Genomic DNA, 20,542 nt, shown 5'->3' with positions numbered 1-20,542 from the left:
ACAAGGTCAAGGTCACAGTGACTTTGTAGTAAAAAACAATTGTGGTTTGATCCTCAAACTTCATTTTTGACCCATATTGTTTCTGGGGTTTGTTAGTAAAGGTTTCAGTGATTTTTTGTTGGAAAATGCAGGTGATAGAAGTGTTCATCTAGTTAAACCAACATATTCAGAATGATAGCTTTAATGGTGGACATATATGTATCACTACAGTTTACCTTTTCCTATTGTTTCATTTAGAATGTTGCACCTACCCGAGAAGAAAAAGACAGGCTGTATAAAGCCAACTTGGGTGAAAAAAAAATATCATTTGAAAAAAATGATGATGCCACGTATCTGAAGAGTCAGTTGGAGGAGCAGTACCCCAAGTTGAGTGGAATTGGAGGATTTGAGTTATTGAGGACCCAGGCACGGAGCCGATGCGACTTGGAAGTGATAAGTGTGCCTCCTGGTGGCTATACTGTAAACTTCCTGTCGAATCAAAGTAACCTTGGTCAGGCAGTCTGCTATATACGACCTATACAAAATAATCTGTCTCTGGAAGGACAAGAATTCACTGTAAGTAAACATAATTATAAGGGATTTGTCTCCAAACAATCCTTAGTAATAGATATTGTTATACAGACTTCTTACTTAATTTCTGCATTGATCCAATCCATTATGATATACAGTTAATATGTGTATGATTTTGATCTTGGATAACCTTGATTATTTGCCAGATTTAACCAGAAGGCGAGACAAAATGTTATGAGACTTGGTCTATGAAAAATGCAGTTTTTTCTGTGTTTGCACACTAAATTGTACTTTTAATTTAAGTGAATTATGGCTAAAGACATTGTGTTATTTTAGGATGATGATGGTATTCAGGAAGAGTGCATTCGATGTCACATGATGATTCCTCTGAGACTACTTAGGGAGCATGCTGTGACTTGTGGAGTTACAGAGGAGGTGAATTATGTTTACTTAAAATCCTCACAATAATCCCAGGGCATTTGAACCACTTAAACATTACATTTTCGCATGTATAACATTCATTCTTGCTTAAAACATTCATTCTTGCTTAAAATTTTACTAGTGATTAATTAATATTCATATGATCAGCCAAAGGTTCTCCTACTAGAGCTTTGAAGACCATATTTCAGTGTCTGCAGAAGTTGAGCACACATTATAAAAGAACCAATTAACTATGATTACTAAATGTGGGACTTGCCAAACTTTATGGAACTCCCAAAATAGCTCATAAAGACGATGTGCAGAACCAATGAACCAACGCACCAGTTCAGGGTCAGGAATACAGCTGAGGGTCAAAGGCCTGAGCCTTGGATTTCTTGTCCACTCAATTTCTCCTAAACCCCTTGAAGGATTTTCATGAAACTTGTCAAATATTTACCTCATCAAGACGATGTACAGAACCCATTAACCATCCAAGCAGAACCCATAAACCATCCGCATGATCTTAAGGTCAAGGTTATAGCTGAGGGGGGTGCAATATGTTTTTGTGTATAAACAACTTAGTTTTGTATTAACTTCAGGATGAAGTTCTACCACCATTTCCCAAGAAGAGAAATGTTATACAGACACCAGTGTGCCAATTTGCTTGTGTAAGTATTTAATACATATATATGAAGGGTGATCAAAAAGTTTGTGGACTACAAAATGTAATGTTACTTGGTAGAGTTTTAGAAGATACATGTAATAGACATGAAACTAGGATCATGGGTAGAGTATTGCAAACTACTAATTAATGTAGCTTCACTCTTGAATTTTTTTCCTAACATCTTTAGTGATGTCCTAAAAATTGACCTGTTTTGCCTTCCTTTCTTATACATTTTGATCTTATATCTAGGAAATCAATGAAACTAATGGGGGGAATTAGATGTTGCAGACGTAGAGCCAAAACACTTTTTATAGAAATATATGAAATGTTTGCCTGAGGCTTTGGAATTTTTAATGCAAAATCGTGTTATGCCAGTAAATGTTGTGTCTGGTAATATTTTGGAAACCTGAAGAGGTAATCATGTATCTTTACATTGATATTGTGTAGCATTATGCACAATTTTTCCAGAGTGCCAGCAGCTGCCCTGGAAGTCCATTTTCACAGTAACTATATTGTTATAGTTTATGTTGAAGTTTATGTTCTGTTGACTGTTACAGTTCATGCTCCAGGATGGTGATATTATAAAACAATTGTCATTCTGTTCTCTGTTATTGTACCCCTGCTTTACGAAGTATACATGTAAGAATCACCCATGTTGACATGTCACGTCCGTCACATCCCGCGCCGTTCCGTCCTGTCACTCATTAAACAAAGTTAAATATTTCGAGTATGACTAGTGATATTGCAATGAAATTTGGCACACAGGTTTAGAGGCATAAAAACAATGAGGAAGACAGGTATATGGAGGACAATTCCTGCCCAAAATCCAACATTCTTCATTGCATTTGAAGTTGTCGTTTTGAAAATTTATTATGTAAAGTGTGTTGGCGTTCACTCATTTGCCCTCTTGTCTTATTTTTTCATGTTTTGGGTGAATTCATCTAAAATTGTTATGTACATGCAGATGTTTTATTTCACCATTTTGTTAGCTTTCAAACAGAGTGAATATCATGTTTCATAAATATTTCAGGAAAGAGACTGAGTCTGGTGTATGTCCAGTTTGTGATAAAATCTTCCCGATAGAATTGTTACCAGAGCACGCTGATGTTTGTTGCCAGTCTGATGAAGTTTGCCAGTCAGGGGAAGCTGAAGCTAAACATGTGTTCAAGTAAGCCTTAAAACAATACACTGAATTTATTTCTGGTGCTAAAGATCAAACCACATGATGATAGTTTTACAGTCGGCCAAATCTAATAATTCATGTCCTGTAGTAATTAGATTGTAAAATGAAAATCAGTATTTACTGACAGTATTCTATATATTTAATAACATTTGGATAAAGTTACGACCCTTTAAGTTTCAAATTAAAACCTCTGGTTAAGATTCTGTCTGAAACTACACTCAAATCTATATCTTTTTAAAAGCCTTCCCAATCTGCACACCAGCTTTAATATTTTAAGTTAGATAACTCTATTTTGCATTTATTTCAAGTATCGTTTTGTTTACTTTTCAACTCATAAGTTCTGGTTCAAGTTTTGCTTGAAACTACATGCTAGTTAGGGCCCGCAAAGAAATGCAAGTGCCCTATAGTAATCACCCTGTCTGTCCATTCGTCTATCAGTTCATCAACATTTTCCTCTTTTTTTTGTCGAGCCCTCTTGTGGTGAGCGAGACATAGTTGTCACAATGCCGGTTCCGTGTATGTGTGTGCGTGCGTCCGTCCATCCGGACTGAACCTTGTCCGGGCTGTATCTTGACCATGCATTTTAGGATTTTCAAAAAACTTTCCATGAAGGTTCCCCATGATGAGGCGGCTTGTCGCTCACAAGACCCAGGTCTGTACCTCAAAGGTCAAGGTCACACTTAGGTCAAATGTTGAAATGAGTACTGAACCTTGTACGGGCTGTTTCTTGACCATGCATTAAAGGATTTTGAAAGAAACTTTCCATGAAGGTTCCCCATCATGAGGCGGCTTGTCGCGCACAAGACCCAAGCCTGTACCTCAAAGGTCAAGGTCACAATTAGGTCAAATGTTGAAATGAGTACTGAACCTTGTCCAGGCTGTATCTTGACTATGCATTAAAGGATTTTGAAATAAACTTTCCATGAAGGTTCTCGATGATGAGGCGGCTTTTCACGCACAAGACCAAGTTCTGTACCTCAAAGGTCAAGGTCATGCTTAGGTCAAAAGTTTGAATGAGTACTGAACCTTGTCCAGGCTGTGTCGTGATTATGCATTATAGGATATTCAAAAAACTTTCTCTGAAGGCTCCCCATCATGAGGCAGCGTGTCGCGCATAAGACCCAGGTCTGTACCTCAAAGGTCACGCTTGGGTCAAAATTTATGAGACAGAGGTGCAGGTCTAAATTTTGAAGTGCACCTCTACTTAATTGGTTGATAATAGAGATTCTTCTCTATATTTAGACCTTTGCGTCTAAATAAAGAAATGCACTTTCTAAATTACATAAAAGTGCACCTCATAATACTTATTATATATATATATATTATATATATAACTGCTTATTGTTCAACTGGTGCAATTGCATGGAAGAGCATTATGTCTGTGTCAAAGGCTCTTTCAACGGGCTCGACATTTCGCCTGTTGGCATCTAGTCTTAATAATTTTACTACAACCATAGAAAATATCATCTGCAAACTTAATACACTTACTCATAGGAACAATGTGCTCCTTCATGGCAAGTAATATACTTCCAACTTTAATATTTTAAGATATATGGCCCTTTGCAACTTTTGTTAAATTACACATTTCAAGTTTTTTCCTAATAACTTAAACCACTGAAGAGATCGTCTTCAAAATTCATACACTTAGTTACAGTGACAATGTGCTTTTTCTTTACATGTTATAAAATAAGAACTGAAATATTGTAAGATTTATGGCTCTTGGTATTCAACTTAAAATATCTTTTTTCTTAGAACCAGGACGCAGGACGCAGAGGTAAAAAAATCACTGATGTCACACTTCTTCATTTGTATCATTGCAGCTCATTTGATGATTATTTGTCATCAAAGACTCTGAATGGGGAGAAGCTCTGGGACATATCAGTAATCCGAAGAATGCTTGTCCAGCAGGCCATGGAAGAAATTGAGCAAGCGCCAGAAGAAGAATGGAACAGGAAGTTTTGTATAACATTCATAGGGGAAGAAGGTTTGGACTCCGGCGGATTGACGAGAGAGTTCTTAACATTGCTTTATGACCATTCCCCTGTTTTTGAGAACAGTGTTCTCAGCTTTGATGCACAATTACTTGAAAAAAAGCATTACTTCTTAATGGGACAAATGGTTACAATGGGCATTTTAAGTGGCCATCCAGGACCAAGGAATCTCATGAAACATGTTGTGGACTACATTGTCAGTGGAAGAACCACAGGTATAACAGATATACCTGTAGATCAACTTGGCCGATTGGATGCTGTCTCAGCTATACAAGAGGTAAAATATATTTTTAAATGGTATTTTTAGGCTTAAATAAAAAGCTTTCAGGCTAGTTGTTGTGCTCTGTTACCAGACGGAATAGGCTAGTGCTCTGAAAAAAACTGTAAGTTATTTATTAAGTTATTTCCATGCACACTCATCAACTACATAAGTTATAATTGCCCTTGCTTCTTTGGCAATATTCAGAAGTTGGGGTGTCTATGTACTATTGACACATTTCTGGCATAGGGCAAACAACACCAATAAGGAAGTGACTATACAATTTTATTTGGTTGTCTATAACCTAAAGGAATGTCATGGTACACTTCATGTTATTCTGTTTTTGTAATAATTACTGTTTAAACATACATGCCATATTTCTGAGAGGCTTCCCAGGGGATTTTGGTCTGAATTCCAGGGGATTTTGATATTATACCAGGGGATTTTTACACGACGAAAATTTGCGCAATATCTGCATTTATAATATAAGAATAAATACAGAAATACATTCAAATTACAATAATTTTTGGACAAAGTCATCATGGTCCTTCATGGAATTTCACACTCATAATATTATTGATGCTTTCCACTGTCAACCTGAAGCAAGTTTTTAAACATTTTTTTTTTTTTAATTCCAGGGGATATGGATCCCCCGACGGGGGACCAGGGGATGGGTAGAAATTCCGGGGGATTTTTCCCCCTGCCGGGGGATATGGCATGTATGGTTTAAATGAAATTAATCTCTTATATATAAATACATGCAAATACTTTGCTATTCACAGATTTCGGATTCAGTTGATTGCAACCAGATGATAGAGAAATATGGGGATCTGCTGGAAGCCTGTGGTTTTAGAAAAGTCTTGTCAGTAGAAAGCAGACAAAATGCTGTGTCTGCGATGAAGAGCTATTACTTGTTCAACCGATTTATTCCAAGTCTACTGCAGTTTGTGGAAGGTATGTGTATTTGTGTTTTCCCCTAAATATTTGTGGATAATGTGTTCAGTGTAGATTAATTATTGTATATTATAGTTGCAATATTGCATTATCTTGGCCAGCTTCTTTGCACTGCTACTCATATACAGGTGTAAGGAATACCAAGCTCTGGCACTGTGTGTCTGCCTTAAGACTGAGCATCTGTGTATTGAGCTATTTGACCCCACTAAAATTGTTCCACTGTTTTAAGTAAAGATTGTTAAAATCTATAGGACTGGTGCGTTAACAGATACACTTAATAAACTTGTGGACTCCTTAGGGACATTTGACTACCATAGCAGTCCACTGTCTGCCATCACAGAAATCTTCGGCAGCTCCTTACATCCCTAGAATAACCAGCTGACATCGTCTCGATGTCCCTAGCAATATTATTGATTTCCCTTAACAAACGACCGTTAAAATCAATTATCAACCACTAACTTCCTTAGCAAGCAGCAACTTCCTTAAGTAACCACTCACGATTTGGTCATTTTAAGCAGGTTAGCGATTTAGGGCAATATTGGCCCTCCTGGTGGTTTATTTGAATTCTTCTTTAGAAGTTAAAATATGAAGCTTTACAATAATTCAGTAATGTCAGTTTTGCTAATAACAATATTCTAATAATAATTATTTAAAATTAAAGCATATGACTCATGGTTTGGAGCACAGAGATACCCATAGGAAAATTTAAGTTTTACAAATCTTCTTACCCTAATTGTTTCAGGTCTCAAACTTCATGGCATGCTAGACATGTTGCGGAAATGTCCGGAGAAGGCATACAGTTACCTTATGCAGACAGAGCATGTGGACAGCTTGACCATCAAAGGTTTTTTTAAGCCTGTATTTTCTTCCGATAAAGCAGAAAAAGAAGATGAAGAAGTAATTCTATGCAACTTTCACCAGTTCCTGAAGAAACTTGAACGTATGTATCACTTGTAGCCGTTACTATACACCAAAGGTGATTTTGTAGTTTACTAGGCATAAAGTCACTATGACTTGTTGGTTTGGTATTTGACAAGATTTAGTTGCTGCTTTGTCTGTCGGAGCTGAAAAATGGGTACTTGGGTGGCTAGGAAAACAATATATACAGTTCATTAGGAACTCTTAGGAGGCTAAATTGCTCTTACGAGGCTAAAAATATATTTGAGATAGTCACGTATGTATCCATTTGTGGCGTCCTGCAGTGCACAAGAACCATAATCCTATCATGCATGTTTATTGAGTAATCTCCCCTGGCATACTGTTTAGTGTTACTTTGTAGTTGTTGTTTTGATTAACTTTCTGAGCTCCTACAACAGATTTACTGAGAAAAAAGTTCTTAAACCATGTTTTGAAGAGTAACACACATATTATAAGCTCACCTGAGCAAAATTGGAGTTGATAAGATTAGTCTAAGTTCCTTCTAGTTCGGCTTGTCCAGGCATTAACTTGGCTATGTGTAAATGCTCACCATGAGTACAATCATGTCTGTAGGTTACTGGCCAAAGTTGCACATAAAGGCCATGGTTTAATTATTATTTTTTTATGTTCAGATTGAAACATGGGTTTTAATTTGGGTAATAGAAATAGTCAATATATATATAATGAAGACCTGTCTGTGAATGCATACCACACTCATTCCACTAAGACAGAAAATGTAATTAAACACACGAGTGATTTTTACAAAGTTGTCCTGAAAAAAGCCTTCTTGATTTTCAAATGACATAGTGAGTATGGAGTCAACCTCTAAATTATGATTATTGAAGCTTTATGGTCAAATTAAATCCAATTATTAGAAAAAAAACAGTACTTATCTTTATATTAAAAAACACTGTTCCAACAACGCAGAATGATCAGGGTATTAATCCAATATAGGTGTAGTTCAATTCAATTTCAAAATATGATTAATTTTGGCATTTTAAATCTTAACTTTGCCATTTATGTTCTAATAATAACCACTAATAGTAAGAAAAGTGTTTTATGTGTTTGGACAGTTTTACATGTATTCCATCTGCTTCTAGAAACACCCATATCAATATTATTAGTGTCCTAACAATGGCAGCAAATACCCCGGTACAGTATGTTTTTCATTTCATTATCAGTATTTTTTCCTTTTTTGTATATTCCAGGAGGGAAAATTTCATGCATTAGCATCGATGCTGAAACTGGGTCCTCATCTGAAGTAAACCTCAACACAGGACATCTCCTTCAAGCACTGATTGGATGCCCAGCTCTCCCAAGCTGTATTACAGAGGGAATAATAACCTTTGATCACAAAAGTGATTATCTTACAACTGTAAACACATGTGCCCCTTCAATAAACTTCAGCAAATTATCAGTGATAAAGAACTATAGTTCATTTGAAGAACTGATGAAAAATGTCATTGTTGGATCATATGGCTTTGGACGTGAATAAATGTTAATTTAGCAGATCTATATGTTTAGAGCCCCAGCAGAGGCTGGTGAGGTAATTAAAGGTTTTATTTTGGAAACTATATCTTGTGTAAAGGACCTTTTAGAGGGCACGGTGTAGTGTGTTAAAGTCATGTTTTGGAAATAATATTACAACACTTTATTGAAACCACAGGCCTTAGAAATTAGACATTTGGCCCATTGTTGTTGCTATTGTTGTATTAATCACTTTCAGTTATAGCCAAAGTTATTTTTATGCCCCCGAAGGTGGGCATATTAAAATCACACCGTCCGTCCGTCCGTGTGTCCAGGCTGTAACTTTCCCTTGTATGGACAGATTTTAAAATAACTTGCCACATGTGTTCGGCATACTAAGACGACGTGTTGGGTGCAAGACCCGTGTCCCTACCTCTAAGGTCAAGGTCAGGTGGTTATTCACAATGGAGTGCTGTATATAAGGATACAGAGTATTGGTTGTTATGTCCGGGCTGTAACTTTTTCTTGTATGGACAGATTATAAAATAACTTGCCACATGTGTTCGACATACCAAGTCTACGTGTCATGTGCAAGGCCCATGTCCCTACCTCTAAGGTGAAAGATACAGTTAGTGTTTATTCACAATGGAATGCTGAATATAAGGACATAAGAATGTAAGTTGTCAAGTATGGGTGGTATTTTTTTATGTTCAGAGGCAATTTAAAATAACTTGCCATATGTAATTGTTTGATCTTTAACTTTTCATGTACTGACCTTGTTCATAGGTCAATGTCACATTCGGGGGCATTCGTCACATACTGTGACAGCTCTTGTTTGATGTCTGACTTTAACAAGCTTTATTGTAAAATAGTCATAACTTTTCAAAATTAATATTAGCACATAGCAGTGGTTCCTAACAGTGATATAATCACTAACAGTGATATAATCATAATATGTATTCATTCAAGCATGAAGGAAAAAATACCTACACAGTTTCACGACATCACTTATGTAGTGTCTGTAGATAAGTGTTTAAGCTGTGGATTTCTCCCACCTCAGATAAGTAGATCCAATAATTTAACCATGCTAGATATTCTTATCTTGCCCACGGGCGAAGATAAAATGCCCGTATGGAACTCCTTTTTAATGGTCACCACATTATAATAACCTCCCTTGTTGAAGACTGTCGTCAGTAGCATCAAGGAAATCTTGTCTTATGGTAATATTTAGAACGCTTATTAATTATTTCTCGCTTCAAATGTCACCATAAAATAGTTTTTACGCACCATTCAAGAAATAATGCTTCATTTTCCTTAGAACTATTTAAAAATACCGATTTGACTATTAATATCAACTTGATCACTGCGCGCGTATCCATGACTACCACGTGCTATCGCATATCCATACGCAATTATTTTCACTAAGCACAAAAGAGTTCCAGCAAAAAATACATTTTTAATTAATTTTGTTTAACTGAGGTGGGAGAAAAAGCATCTACCATAGCCAGTCGTGTAAGATAGTTTCATCCCGACCCTACGCTCGGGTCGGAATGATCCTATCTTACACTCTCGGCCATGGGAGATACTTATAGTCTTCCACTAATTAGCAGTCATTTTCAAATAAATTATTTTTCAAATACAGTAATCTGTATTAGACGAGAAAAAGATAAGTTCAACCCTTCAACTGAAACAGTTTTATTTTGGAGGAAAATCAAGATGATACAATAAATATGTAATTGAATTACTTGAAACTTAGCATGTATCATCGACCACATATATTGTGTAAACTTTGAAGATAAAATTAATGACATCACATCATCAACAATTTCATGGAGAATTTTGGGTTTAGAAAGACATTTGTCTGATTTATGTATCACTCAATGTGTAAAATCCGTACAAAATTATCTAAAACGACTAAAAATATATTAATTTATTTCTACTGCCTTTCAGATAATACAAAAAAATAGTTATATTATAATGTTTTAAGGTGTAACTATGACACATTTACCAGTAAATTTTGTTCAATACTTGAAGGGTCCAGGCCCGGGTTATAGTTTGTATAATGTTGTATTATTTCAGTCACATTTATGCTTAAATCATGTTGTAAAATTGAAATATGATGTTATGAACCTAGGCGATATTCTGCTTAAAATAATTCACAATAAATTGATATTTCTGAGAAATTACGTTTTGCATTGTCATAGATCTTATAACTGGAAGTCAGAACTTTAATTTCTTTGGCCTGGAATTTTATGTTCAATCATATATCTTAACCCTCTGCCTTATTATTAACTTAAAGTTAGTCAAGCCTTGTGCTTTAATGTTTGTAAAAGCCTACCATTAAATTAAATTCTGAAAAAAATAATTACCAGACCTTTATTACACTCATTCTTACATAAGTCAAGGGACCTTTCAATCGATTCCTTGTATGATGTGGAACTTTTTAGGGAATGTGAGAATTCCAACTTATTATAATCGAAAATGTACACCGGAATCTGCCTACATGTTTGCTCAGTTACGTGACCCTCGGTTCAGTCACTGAAGTTTCCTACAGGAAGCTGTGAGAACTCTGCACAGGCATTATTCAATATAGCTCTACAAAATGGGCACAAACGTTCAGTTGATTTTCTCATGTTAAGGTTCAAATGAATTATGGGAATTATGAGAAAGTCTAGACCAAAATCATTTTCCAACTGTGTAAATCTTGACAGACTCTCAATTGTTATTTTAGAGTGGCCTTTTCGGGCAGAGAAAAAAAATAGATTGGCATCTTTGTGCAAAATATGATTGAAATTAGTTCACTTTTCAAAAGATATTGATCAGAAACTCAATATTTGACCTGGTGTCCATGTTTTCAAACATGTTTAGAAAATCATAAACACAAAATTTCAAGAAGATCTAATTAAAATGATGCTTCTATGGCATGTACAGGTAAATTGGTAGTTTCTGTAAAGATTTTTTAAGTTTCTACTATATATATGTACATATAAGAAATAGGGGCGCTGCCCCCTGTTGGCCATGTTTTTTTACAAATTATTTTATTTTGAACAATCTTGTTGGAGGGTCACCAATGGACCATTTCTATGAAATAATCTAAATCAAACCACGGTTTAGGAGATGCAGTCAAACACTTTTCTATTTTTTGCTCTAGCAGCCCCTACATGTATGTGGAGCCAAGTGGAGCTGTTAAATAACTTTGAAAAAGTACCATCAACGAAACATTTATGTAAAGTTTGAAGAACAAAGGTCCTGTGATTTAGATGGAGTGGCTTAAGTAGATGTCGTTTGAAATAAATTTTTGTTGGATGCATGACATTGGACAACAGCTGACAACAATAGCTCACCCTTGAGCACTTTGTGCTCAGCACAGCTAATAAGCAAGCATAAAATATGCATGTTTAAAAACTAGATAATTAATTTTGAAAGGCAACTTTACAATTAAAATGTTGCTGTATTTCCATTGTTCTCTTGGATAAACACTTTAATAACTAAATACTGTTCAATAGGCATTTAAATGCTTAATACTCTCACAAATCTATCAAAACACTACAAACATGTGTTAGGATTTATAATCATGTTGAGCATAAATATACATGTATAATAATAACCGGTCATTTTTTTCCCGAATATCTTCATAAAAAAAGCATTTTCTATTATGAATGACAATATACAGTGTTTTTAGTTGAAACTGTAAGTATAAAAGATTAATATTGCAATGCTTTAATTATTTCTTTAAAAACATAACATCAACTGTTTCATAATTTGGACCCCTTCCTTTTGTAAATTGAACATTTTGACTACATGAAAACTGATACAGAACTATTACTGGCATAATCTGATAGCCAACATATTTCTCTTTACATAATAATAATGGTTGCATTTATGAGTCCATCACTTGAAGCAAATTTTGTCTATAAAATATAGGCTTGAACTCTGTGATGTTGACTGATGTCCTTATGACATTAACTCAAATACAAATTTAACCAATTTCCAAAGTCATCAAACTCAGTCAAAATATACAAAGGGGTTAGGTGTCCAAATGTTTCATCTTCTTTTTATACATTTAATTATTGACAGAATCGTATCATTCTTTGAGAATATTAAATTCCCCTTAGAAACAGTGCACTTAAATCAATTTACAGTCCAAAATTCCAGTATTTCTTTGTAAATATCAACACCTAAGTTGTTTGAATCTTTTTGAAGAATATCTTGTATCCGCTGTCTGTGATCATCGCCTATTTCCATGGTAGCTGGAACTTCAACTGATTCCTGGTGGAATAACACTGTCTCTGGGTTGTAGTCTATACCATAAACATCTGTATCGACCTGCAATACCAGACAAGATAGAGAACAGTCAGTTATATGTGCCGTATATATGGACATGTATGAACAAACAATTATATGGTATGTACAAACAAGATACTATCTTCAATGTTGCTTTTTTTTCAGGGCTCATGTGCGTATGAACGACATATGACTTTCAGCAAAAGCATGATGCGTGCTGTAACAGATTGGGCACAAAATGAAAGCTTTGAGCTTTAATATCTTACATGTAGGAATTTTAAACTTACAAGTAAAGATGAAACACATGAAGTTTGGAAATAATATCTTTAAAACAGAGCCTGGATTATATTATTGACTAAAGCTGAAGACTTACAATATTCAAAGCGCTATCTCCAAAACTATTCCAGATTTCAATTTTAGAAATAGTAGATGAGAAGTGGTATTATAAGAAACCACCATCAATTGGTATAATTGTATTTCCGAAATAAGACCCCTTTTATCTAACAGTCATAAATTATAACAAACCCTTTATTACGTTATGGGCATTCTTAGACCAAAAATATAGTGCTATAAAGGAGTTACAGTGCACCACAAAGAAAAAAATCAAAACTTTAACTTCAACATCTTGCATTTAGGAACTGAGATTTTGATCCAAGCTTTAAACTTGACTTAGACTTTATAGAGGCAAACACTCTGACAAAATTTCAAAATTGCTCTACCAATGTTCACACATATTTTACGAGCTTTACCTAGTATCCTAGGTTTTGACCAAACATGACTCAATTTCAAACTTGTCCTAGATTTGATTTGAGAGAAACACTGACCAAGTGACATGAAGATGGATAAAAAATGTGACCTCTACATCATTCACATGTTTTTTCCAGGATTTCAGAGTGACCATATTTTTAACCCTTAATGACACAGTTTTGAAATTTATCTAGATATCACTGAGGCAAAGATCACATAAAAATGTGACCTCTAGAATATTAACATGTATGTTTTCAAGATTCACCAAGTGCCAATGTTTTTTGAGCCCATGTGACAAAATTTCAAAAGTGAACTAGATTTTAAAGCTGCACTCTCACTGATTATCAGACAGTTTTGACATGTTTTTATTTTTTAGTCTCAGAATCAGCTGATTTTTTCAATTCAGTCATATAAGATAACTTGCAGTAGAACATATCTCAAATGTTTGGAAAACTGTGCAAAATTTCGTTTTTCTTAAAGCGTTAGTAACGATTTTAGCCTTAAAACAAATTTTCAAATGTAAATATGAACAACTGCAATCTGATCTTTTGTCAGCAGTCTTATATCACTGGTTTCAATCTTATATCACTGGTTTCAAGATACTTTTGTAAAAATTGGCTCATTCAAAGACAAAAACTAAATAAGTTTTCAAAACGATCAATCTGTGAGAGTGCAACTTTAAAGAATCAAACATACTCAGCAAGGTTGATGAAGGTCTGATAATTGCTTAGATCTCTAGTGTTAACAAGCAGTGTTGGCATTCAAGTCGATGACAACAGACAATGGCTATGAGCATGGAAGAGCTTAAAATAGGTTTTAAGCATACAAGTGCTTGATTATAATACAAATGGAACTGCTTATTAGTCATTTCAGACCCCCTGTAAAATGCCTTTCTGTCCATCAGCTTTTTATCTGTCAACATTTTGTCTGAACTCTGCTAAAATATGTCATTCATATTTTCATTTATGTGCACAAAATAAATGAAATCGGTTGGGTAATTCTGGATTTATCGTGAACGGTATTTTGATAGAGCATTTTACAATATAACATTAAACAATATATTTTGAACCCTGCAAAACATCATTTTTTTAAATTTTGTATTGTGTCAACATTAATGCTCGAAAAGTCTAATAGAATTATTATTTAATCAATATTGCTGTGGGTTTGCCTGTTCATTAGTGGGTGGATGTCTAGAAGTCATCCACAGTTGAAGAGGAGTACGGTTGTTCTCTGTTCTAAGTGGACGCCGCCTCAGTGCCTCTGCAAATCGGTTTAAATGGGTTTGTATCCGTGGAACAAAGACGAGGTGTAGCATCATTATGTGTACCTCACTGGTGGGATCCAGGATACCCTCATTTTCTAGGCCGTAGAATATGGCATAGTACAAGCTTGTGACGCCAGCCCACACTTCTCTCCACAACCTTTCAATCCTTAAACATAAACACATGTCAAAATGATTTGAAATTGCAGTTGTAAAATCATAAATGATGTCAAACTGGCAAAAAGGTACCTTACAATACAGTGGCTATAAGTGAGTAACAATCATTTGAAAAGAGGTAAAAATCAGAAATAATAAGAGTGTCTTAATATGTTTCCTTGCCATGTTTTTGGAAGTACCATAATCTGATATTTATTGGCGTTTGCCTATATATACACAAGATTTCCTTAGCAACAGATTTTATCTTACAAGTGCATGACTTATTCAACAGATATGCAAGACAAACATTTTCAGGATAAATATGCAGGTCAAGGCAATAATTTATGCCCAAAAATGCAGTTCATTGAAAATTTGAAAAAAGAAAGACTATTTCGAAACAATACCATTATCCATGCAAGGTGAAGTAAAATATACCCAGGCTTAGTTCAAAGATTAAAGTAGACAATGTCCCATGCATCTATAATGACATACACATGACTCTTGACAAAGACATGACAGAGTTATTTTAATTCTCTGTGTAATTTATGTTGTGTCACTGAATGCATTTGCCAAGTTTCCTTAATGTTTCAGCATTCATTGTTGACATACTGCACTTATCTTGTATAACGTGGGATGTGACACAACAGGCAGGGATGTAATAGATGGGACACGACAACCAGCATGATTCCTATATATATATAAATAGCCCCCACTTGACCTTGTAAAGCATAGGTATAATAAGTACAATGTGTCATATACATGACATACCTTTGATTATGAACAGACCTCCCTGCAATAAATGGTCTATTGACTATTGGTTGGTGTTCAACCATGTACTCAGCCACTAAGACATTTTCACCACCCTTGTCAGATCGGACCCTTCTCGGCAAACCAAACTGCTGTACAGCCTCTAAAAAGGCATATAGAACGGTGTCTGCTCTGTTATTATTGCTGACATTCAGATATACTGGGAACCTGGAGTAACCATCTATTCCTCCATGTATAACAAGTCGCCATCTGTAAAACAAATACAAAAAGTCATATTCTAAGGAATAGATTGTGCCCTACTGGTTTAAAGTTTTGTCAGTAAAATATTTAGCTTTTTAACTCAGAGTTCTTTCGATATAGCAATGTATCTTATTTTTGTTATCCAATACTCATTCTGTATGCACAAAATTGGTTTTTATTTACCAGAACAAGTATGTGAACTTTAAAAAGCATATCTTTTTATATATTACCAATTTTTTGTAACTTGAAATTTTGAGCCAAATCTGTTTTCACTTTCATAAGCTTCGAAAAACAATGTGTGTTTCTGCTTTCATAAGAAAAAGATTGTGGCTTGAAAATCAATATGGTGATTGGTTAAATACATTGTATGAGACATAAAACAAACCTTATTAACTTGTGGTTTCCATCAATATGCCAAAGGGCTTGAGGACCACTAACAGAGTAAGTTCTTCTCTGTATTCTACATGAAGTCAGGAAAACTTTGCGAAACAAAACCCCACAAGGATCACACTCTCTTACAGCCTGCCTTACTCTTAACTCCTGTACCTTCAATCCTTGTGAAAGAAGAAGACTCTGAATAGTTCTGTACCCAACATTTGGAAAACTGGAACAGAGCTCTTCAACCTCTTGCCTTAAATCATTGTCAGATAAATTGCTATAAGTCTGTCTGATTGACAGGTTGAACTCTTCCATTCTTCTCTCAACTGTTCTCTTACTCACATTAAGTAATTCTGAAATTTCCTTTACTCTCAGTCCGGATTCAATTAGATACTGCAGTGTTTCACCAGGGATATCATATTTTCTACCTTGTCTTTTACAAACTTCTATTTCCGAAATTTCATTCTCTGTTGGTAACTGTTCTAGGATCTGAAGAGCTTCTTGAACAAATACTATACAGCTTCTTATACAAGTTAAGCTGGATAACTGTAACAAATATCTTAATATCTCTTGTAGCTCTATAGTAATGTTGAGAGTGCGGGCATTCTCTAAACTCTGAATCACATGCAGTATCTTCTGTCTGCAGAGATCTTTGATGCAGGATAGCTGTTCCTCAACACTGAAAATACGAATAAAAATGTTCATAATGCATTTTGCTCATGATAAGCAATGTTAAATTATTCAACTGCATTCTAGCGAGAACACTAACTTAACACAAATGTATATAGCTTGTTGAAATGACATGTTGCACTCAAGATCCCACTTTGTAGGTCAAGGCAATATTTAGAGGTGAATGTGAAAAGATGTAAAAGATCATGTCCTTTCTGCAACTTCCTCATGCACTTTTAAATAATTTATTTTCAATGTTCACTATGAGATAGTGTGATGTGTATGTAAAACAAATTACTAAATTTTTGTCCATGCATGCGGAAGTTGGAGCACAGACAAGAACTATTATACTAATTAATTTTGGCAACAAAGCAATAGTTTTCAAAATCATATGGTAACAAAAAGCAAATAAAATTCTGAAAACCTGATTTATCAGTTGAAAAATATATTCAAACCATACAGAAAACCCAATTCACATTTGACAAAAACCCTATTAAAAATTAGAAATACCCAATGCATTGAAAAGGCATTGGGTAATACCCAATTCCTGAAAAACCTTATATGTAGCTCTGTCAAGTTATGGTTACCAGTGGCAGTCAAAAGTTAAAAATTGCAAACTATTACCATGAATTTAAGTTATTTGACTAAAAAATGTTTGTACATGTTTTGCCATTTCACCCGTCCATTTGATCCTTGACCTCTGGAGATGGGCCTTGCACACAACATTTGTAAAATTTTTGATTGTGGACAAGTGTAATACAATAATAATACTATACAGAACAACGGTGTCAAGTTGGGGCGGCAACTGCCACTCCAATATTTGGAGGAGCAGTGCATTTTAATGAAAATGTCATAACTATAATTGTGAAAGACTGTTGCTATCCTTTTTACAATAGAATATTGACTTAATTTGGTCATATAAATCATAATTCTTGCTCATATTCTGCCATCAAAGGTACAGTAACTCTCATGTGAAAAAATGAAATTTAATCTAACCCCAGGATATTTTCTTTCCCTGCTGTGCTTTTTTTCCAATATATAAATAAACTTGCGATACTTTACTCCAAAACGAAGTGGGGCCTTGTCCTAGTCATTCTAAAATGCCCTCCAGGCTTTTTTTTTTACTGATGGCCTGGACGGCATTTTAGAATGACTAGGCCTTGTCCCCTTCCCAATGATGAGGAAAAAACCCTACCCCTGCAACTCTGCACATAAATAATGCACCTATATTTTCACAAGTGGAATCATCAGTATTCATTGCATGTGCCTCTAACACATACACAATTGACTAGAATACTTAGACTACCGAATTTCCGGAATAATAATTATCCGAAAATACATACAACCTTTACTGGCTTTAGGAAAAACGGCAGCCTAGCTTAAATCATTAAATGATCATTGTACCCGTTTACAATACAATCGATGTTGGCGATTGGATACTTCTACATACTTCATTGTTGGAAAGAGTCAAGGTCTTCCTATTTCCTTGTCATGTATACTTAATTGTTAATGTGTTGTTGTTTGTTGTTCTCCACATGATCGGATTAGTTTTCGTAGTATCAAATTTGTCAACACCGGTTCAGGGAGCGGTTATTATTTTTTACATTTTTACCAGTTATCCCCCGTCGTTTAAAAGGGCCAATTCTAGCGCACAAAACTAATTAATTTTGAAAAACTCTTAGTGTGCTATGCAAACTGCTGTTTCGAATACATAATACACAATGTCAGCATACGACTAAAATTACCATGATTTTTGTAAAATAAATATTGAAATACTGTAAGAATAAAATGTGTATCAAATTAATTTTACAATGCAAATTCAAATAAAGGAAAGAATATTTGAAAGCTAGCAAATTAAATATCTAATCATAGTTTGCATGTTTACAGCCTTAGAACTGAAGTGTAAATTGAATGTTCGCATATTTCAATAAGAACTCGAGTCACGTCAGCAAGTACAACAGCTTAATAACAGCATATTAATCAATAACACAAGTGAGAAACAGCAAAAATGCAATTCTAAAATGCAACATACGAAATGAATTGTATGTTAGAATGTCATAAAGCATAAAGAGTGAACTGGCGGATAATCCCTTCCATAGAACAGAACTTAACGTGACAGAAGAGAAAAGAGTAGACAATATGTTTACCAATATATAATGGACCAGTCACACTACACGACTGACATTGACATTTAATATACGGAGTTAAATTCAATAACTCTTACGATCGTAGGCAAGAGTGGGCTGAAACGTATTTAAACTTAAGGTCATCGCGTCCTTGACCAAATATAAATCATTTACCGACTATGACCAATATCAGTATAGAAGCAACTTGAATTAGTTTGAACTGTGGCACTTATGGTCTTGCCGCGCGTCATTATGTATTAAACGGTCGATGTTCAGTAAAATAGAAAACGTGATCTTACAAGCGCTATACACTGAACGTGATCAACTAAAGTCATCTCAGAATGGAATTAAACCCCGCAACACAATGTTCTCTCTATGTGTTGTTTTTTTCCAACGCAACAGCAACAATTACAATAAATTCTTATTCAGCATGATTGATTGTAGTTACTCTCTAGTTAGGGTTGCCAACGGTGAAGGTTATATAATCTGCGTTTCTGACAAATAACCGACATATGGATATTGGAAGGTGAACTCCGTCCCAACTATGCACCATCCCAATCATGTCATTAAGTTAAACTTCTCAATTTATTTTAAAGAAGTGATTTGCCTGAAGCATTTACTTAACACAAATCATAAATTCTCAATATTGCCCCTAACTGTACATTCATGAATACGAGAGGGGACACTTCTATTTACCCATCCAACATTGAAATCAAATAAACAAAGAACCTGAACATGTCCACATGCCGTCAATTAGGCGAGTGTATAATCGCACCCAATCACTCGCATGCAAATGTACACACGTTTTCATTCATTACCCCCACTCCCCCGAAGAATACCCCAGAAAAAGGCTAAAAACAACAAAACAAACACGTACACTTACACGCAAGTGAATGATAACCAAAACCATATCACTTTGTATGTTTTTGTACATTGATTAAAATATCATTATTATTGATTTTAACAGATTGTTAATAATCGTCAAAAATACAAATGATGCAGGGGAAGTAGCTACAATTTCAAGACAGCCATTGATGATTCACTTCTCTCTCTTTGGTCAATTTAGTTTACGGTAATATCGCAGTGTTTTATTTACTACGACGCAGATTGGAAGTCGAGTTGTTAACCAGTTAAGACTGTATTATGACGCTAATTTCGGTGTCGGACCAACTACTACCCGAAGACGGCACAGCGAAGATTGCTAGAGGGGGATCGTCCCTGTGAATAAGATGACAAGTACCCAAATAAGACTTACGATGTTTATTGTCCATGGTTAAATGACAAATTATAATAAACTAAATATTAAAGAAAATAAGCATTATTATATGTTAATGCATTAATATGTGACAATTAAGAATATTAACAATATTTGGGGAATATTGATAATAACAACGCTTAGCAATGTGAAAGGTACCAATAAATATGAATGTAGTAAATAGAGACACAACTTGTATGACTAATATAAAGTACAAGTGAATTATAAAGTCAACAGTATGTATTTCCAACATAATTGTAACAACAATATACATAACTTATTTTAGCCTATT

General features: G+C 34.9%; 2 protein-coding genes across 3 annotated transcripts; one reads left to right on the top strand and one right to left on the bottom strand.

The window, feature by feature from the left end:
• Window positions 1-534: 534 nt before the first annotated feature.
• Window positions 535-11,418, top strand: LOC128202965 (uncharacterized). The gene is made up of 8 exons (XM_052904172.1): window positions 535-555; window positions 847-945; window positions 1,530-1,598; window positions 2,625-2,762; window positions 4,598-5,045; window positions 5,810-5,981; window positions 6,724-6,921; window positions 8,108-11,418. Exons 3-8 carry the CDS (start codon window positions 1,531-1,533, stop codon window positions 8,392-8,394), a joined length of 1,311 nt encoding a protein of 436 aa, XP_052760132.1. The 5' UTR covers window positions 535-555; window positions 847-945; window position 1,530; the 3' UTR covers window positions 8,395-11,418.
• A 652-nt stretch (window positions 11,419-12,070) lies between these two features.
• Window positions 12,071-18,469, bottom strand: LOC128202963 (uncharacterized). Of its 2 annotated transcripts, none has more exons than XM_052904170.1 (5): window positions 18,320-18,469; window positions 16,208-16,879; window positions 15,583-15,831; window positions 14,566-14,827; window positions 12,071-12,692 (listed from the first exon to the last, which is right to left on the bottom strand). In XM_052904170.1, exons 1-5 carry the CDS (start codon window positions 18,322-18,324, stop codon window positions 12,498-12,500), a joined length of 1,383 nt encoding a protein of 460 aa, XP_052760130.1. In that variant the 5' UTR covers window positions 18,325-18,469; the 3' UTR covers window positions 12,071-12,497. The 2 variants fall into 2 exon arrangements, with proteins under 2 accessions (XP_052760130.1, XP_052760131.1); XM_052904171.1 differs by having other exon boundaries at window positions 14,725-14,827.
• Between the last annotated feature and the right edge of the window lie 2,073 nt (window positions 18,470-20,542).

Source organism: Mya arenaria, chromosome 9 (assembly GCF_026914265.1).
Source record: "Mya arenaria isolate MELC-2E11 chromosome 9, ASM2691426v1".
Classification (NCBI taxonomy): Eukaryota; Metazoa; Mollusca; class Bivalvia; order Myida; family Myidae; genus Mya; species Mya arenaria.
This window is presented reverse-complemented; position numbering and strand designations above follow the sequence as displayed.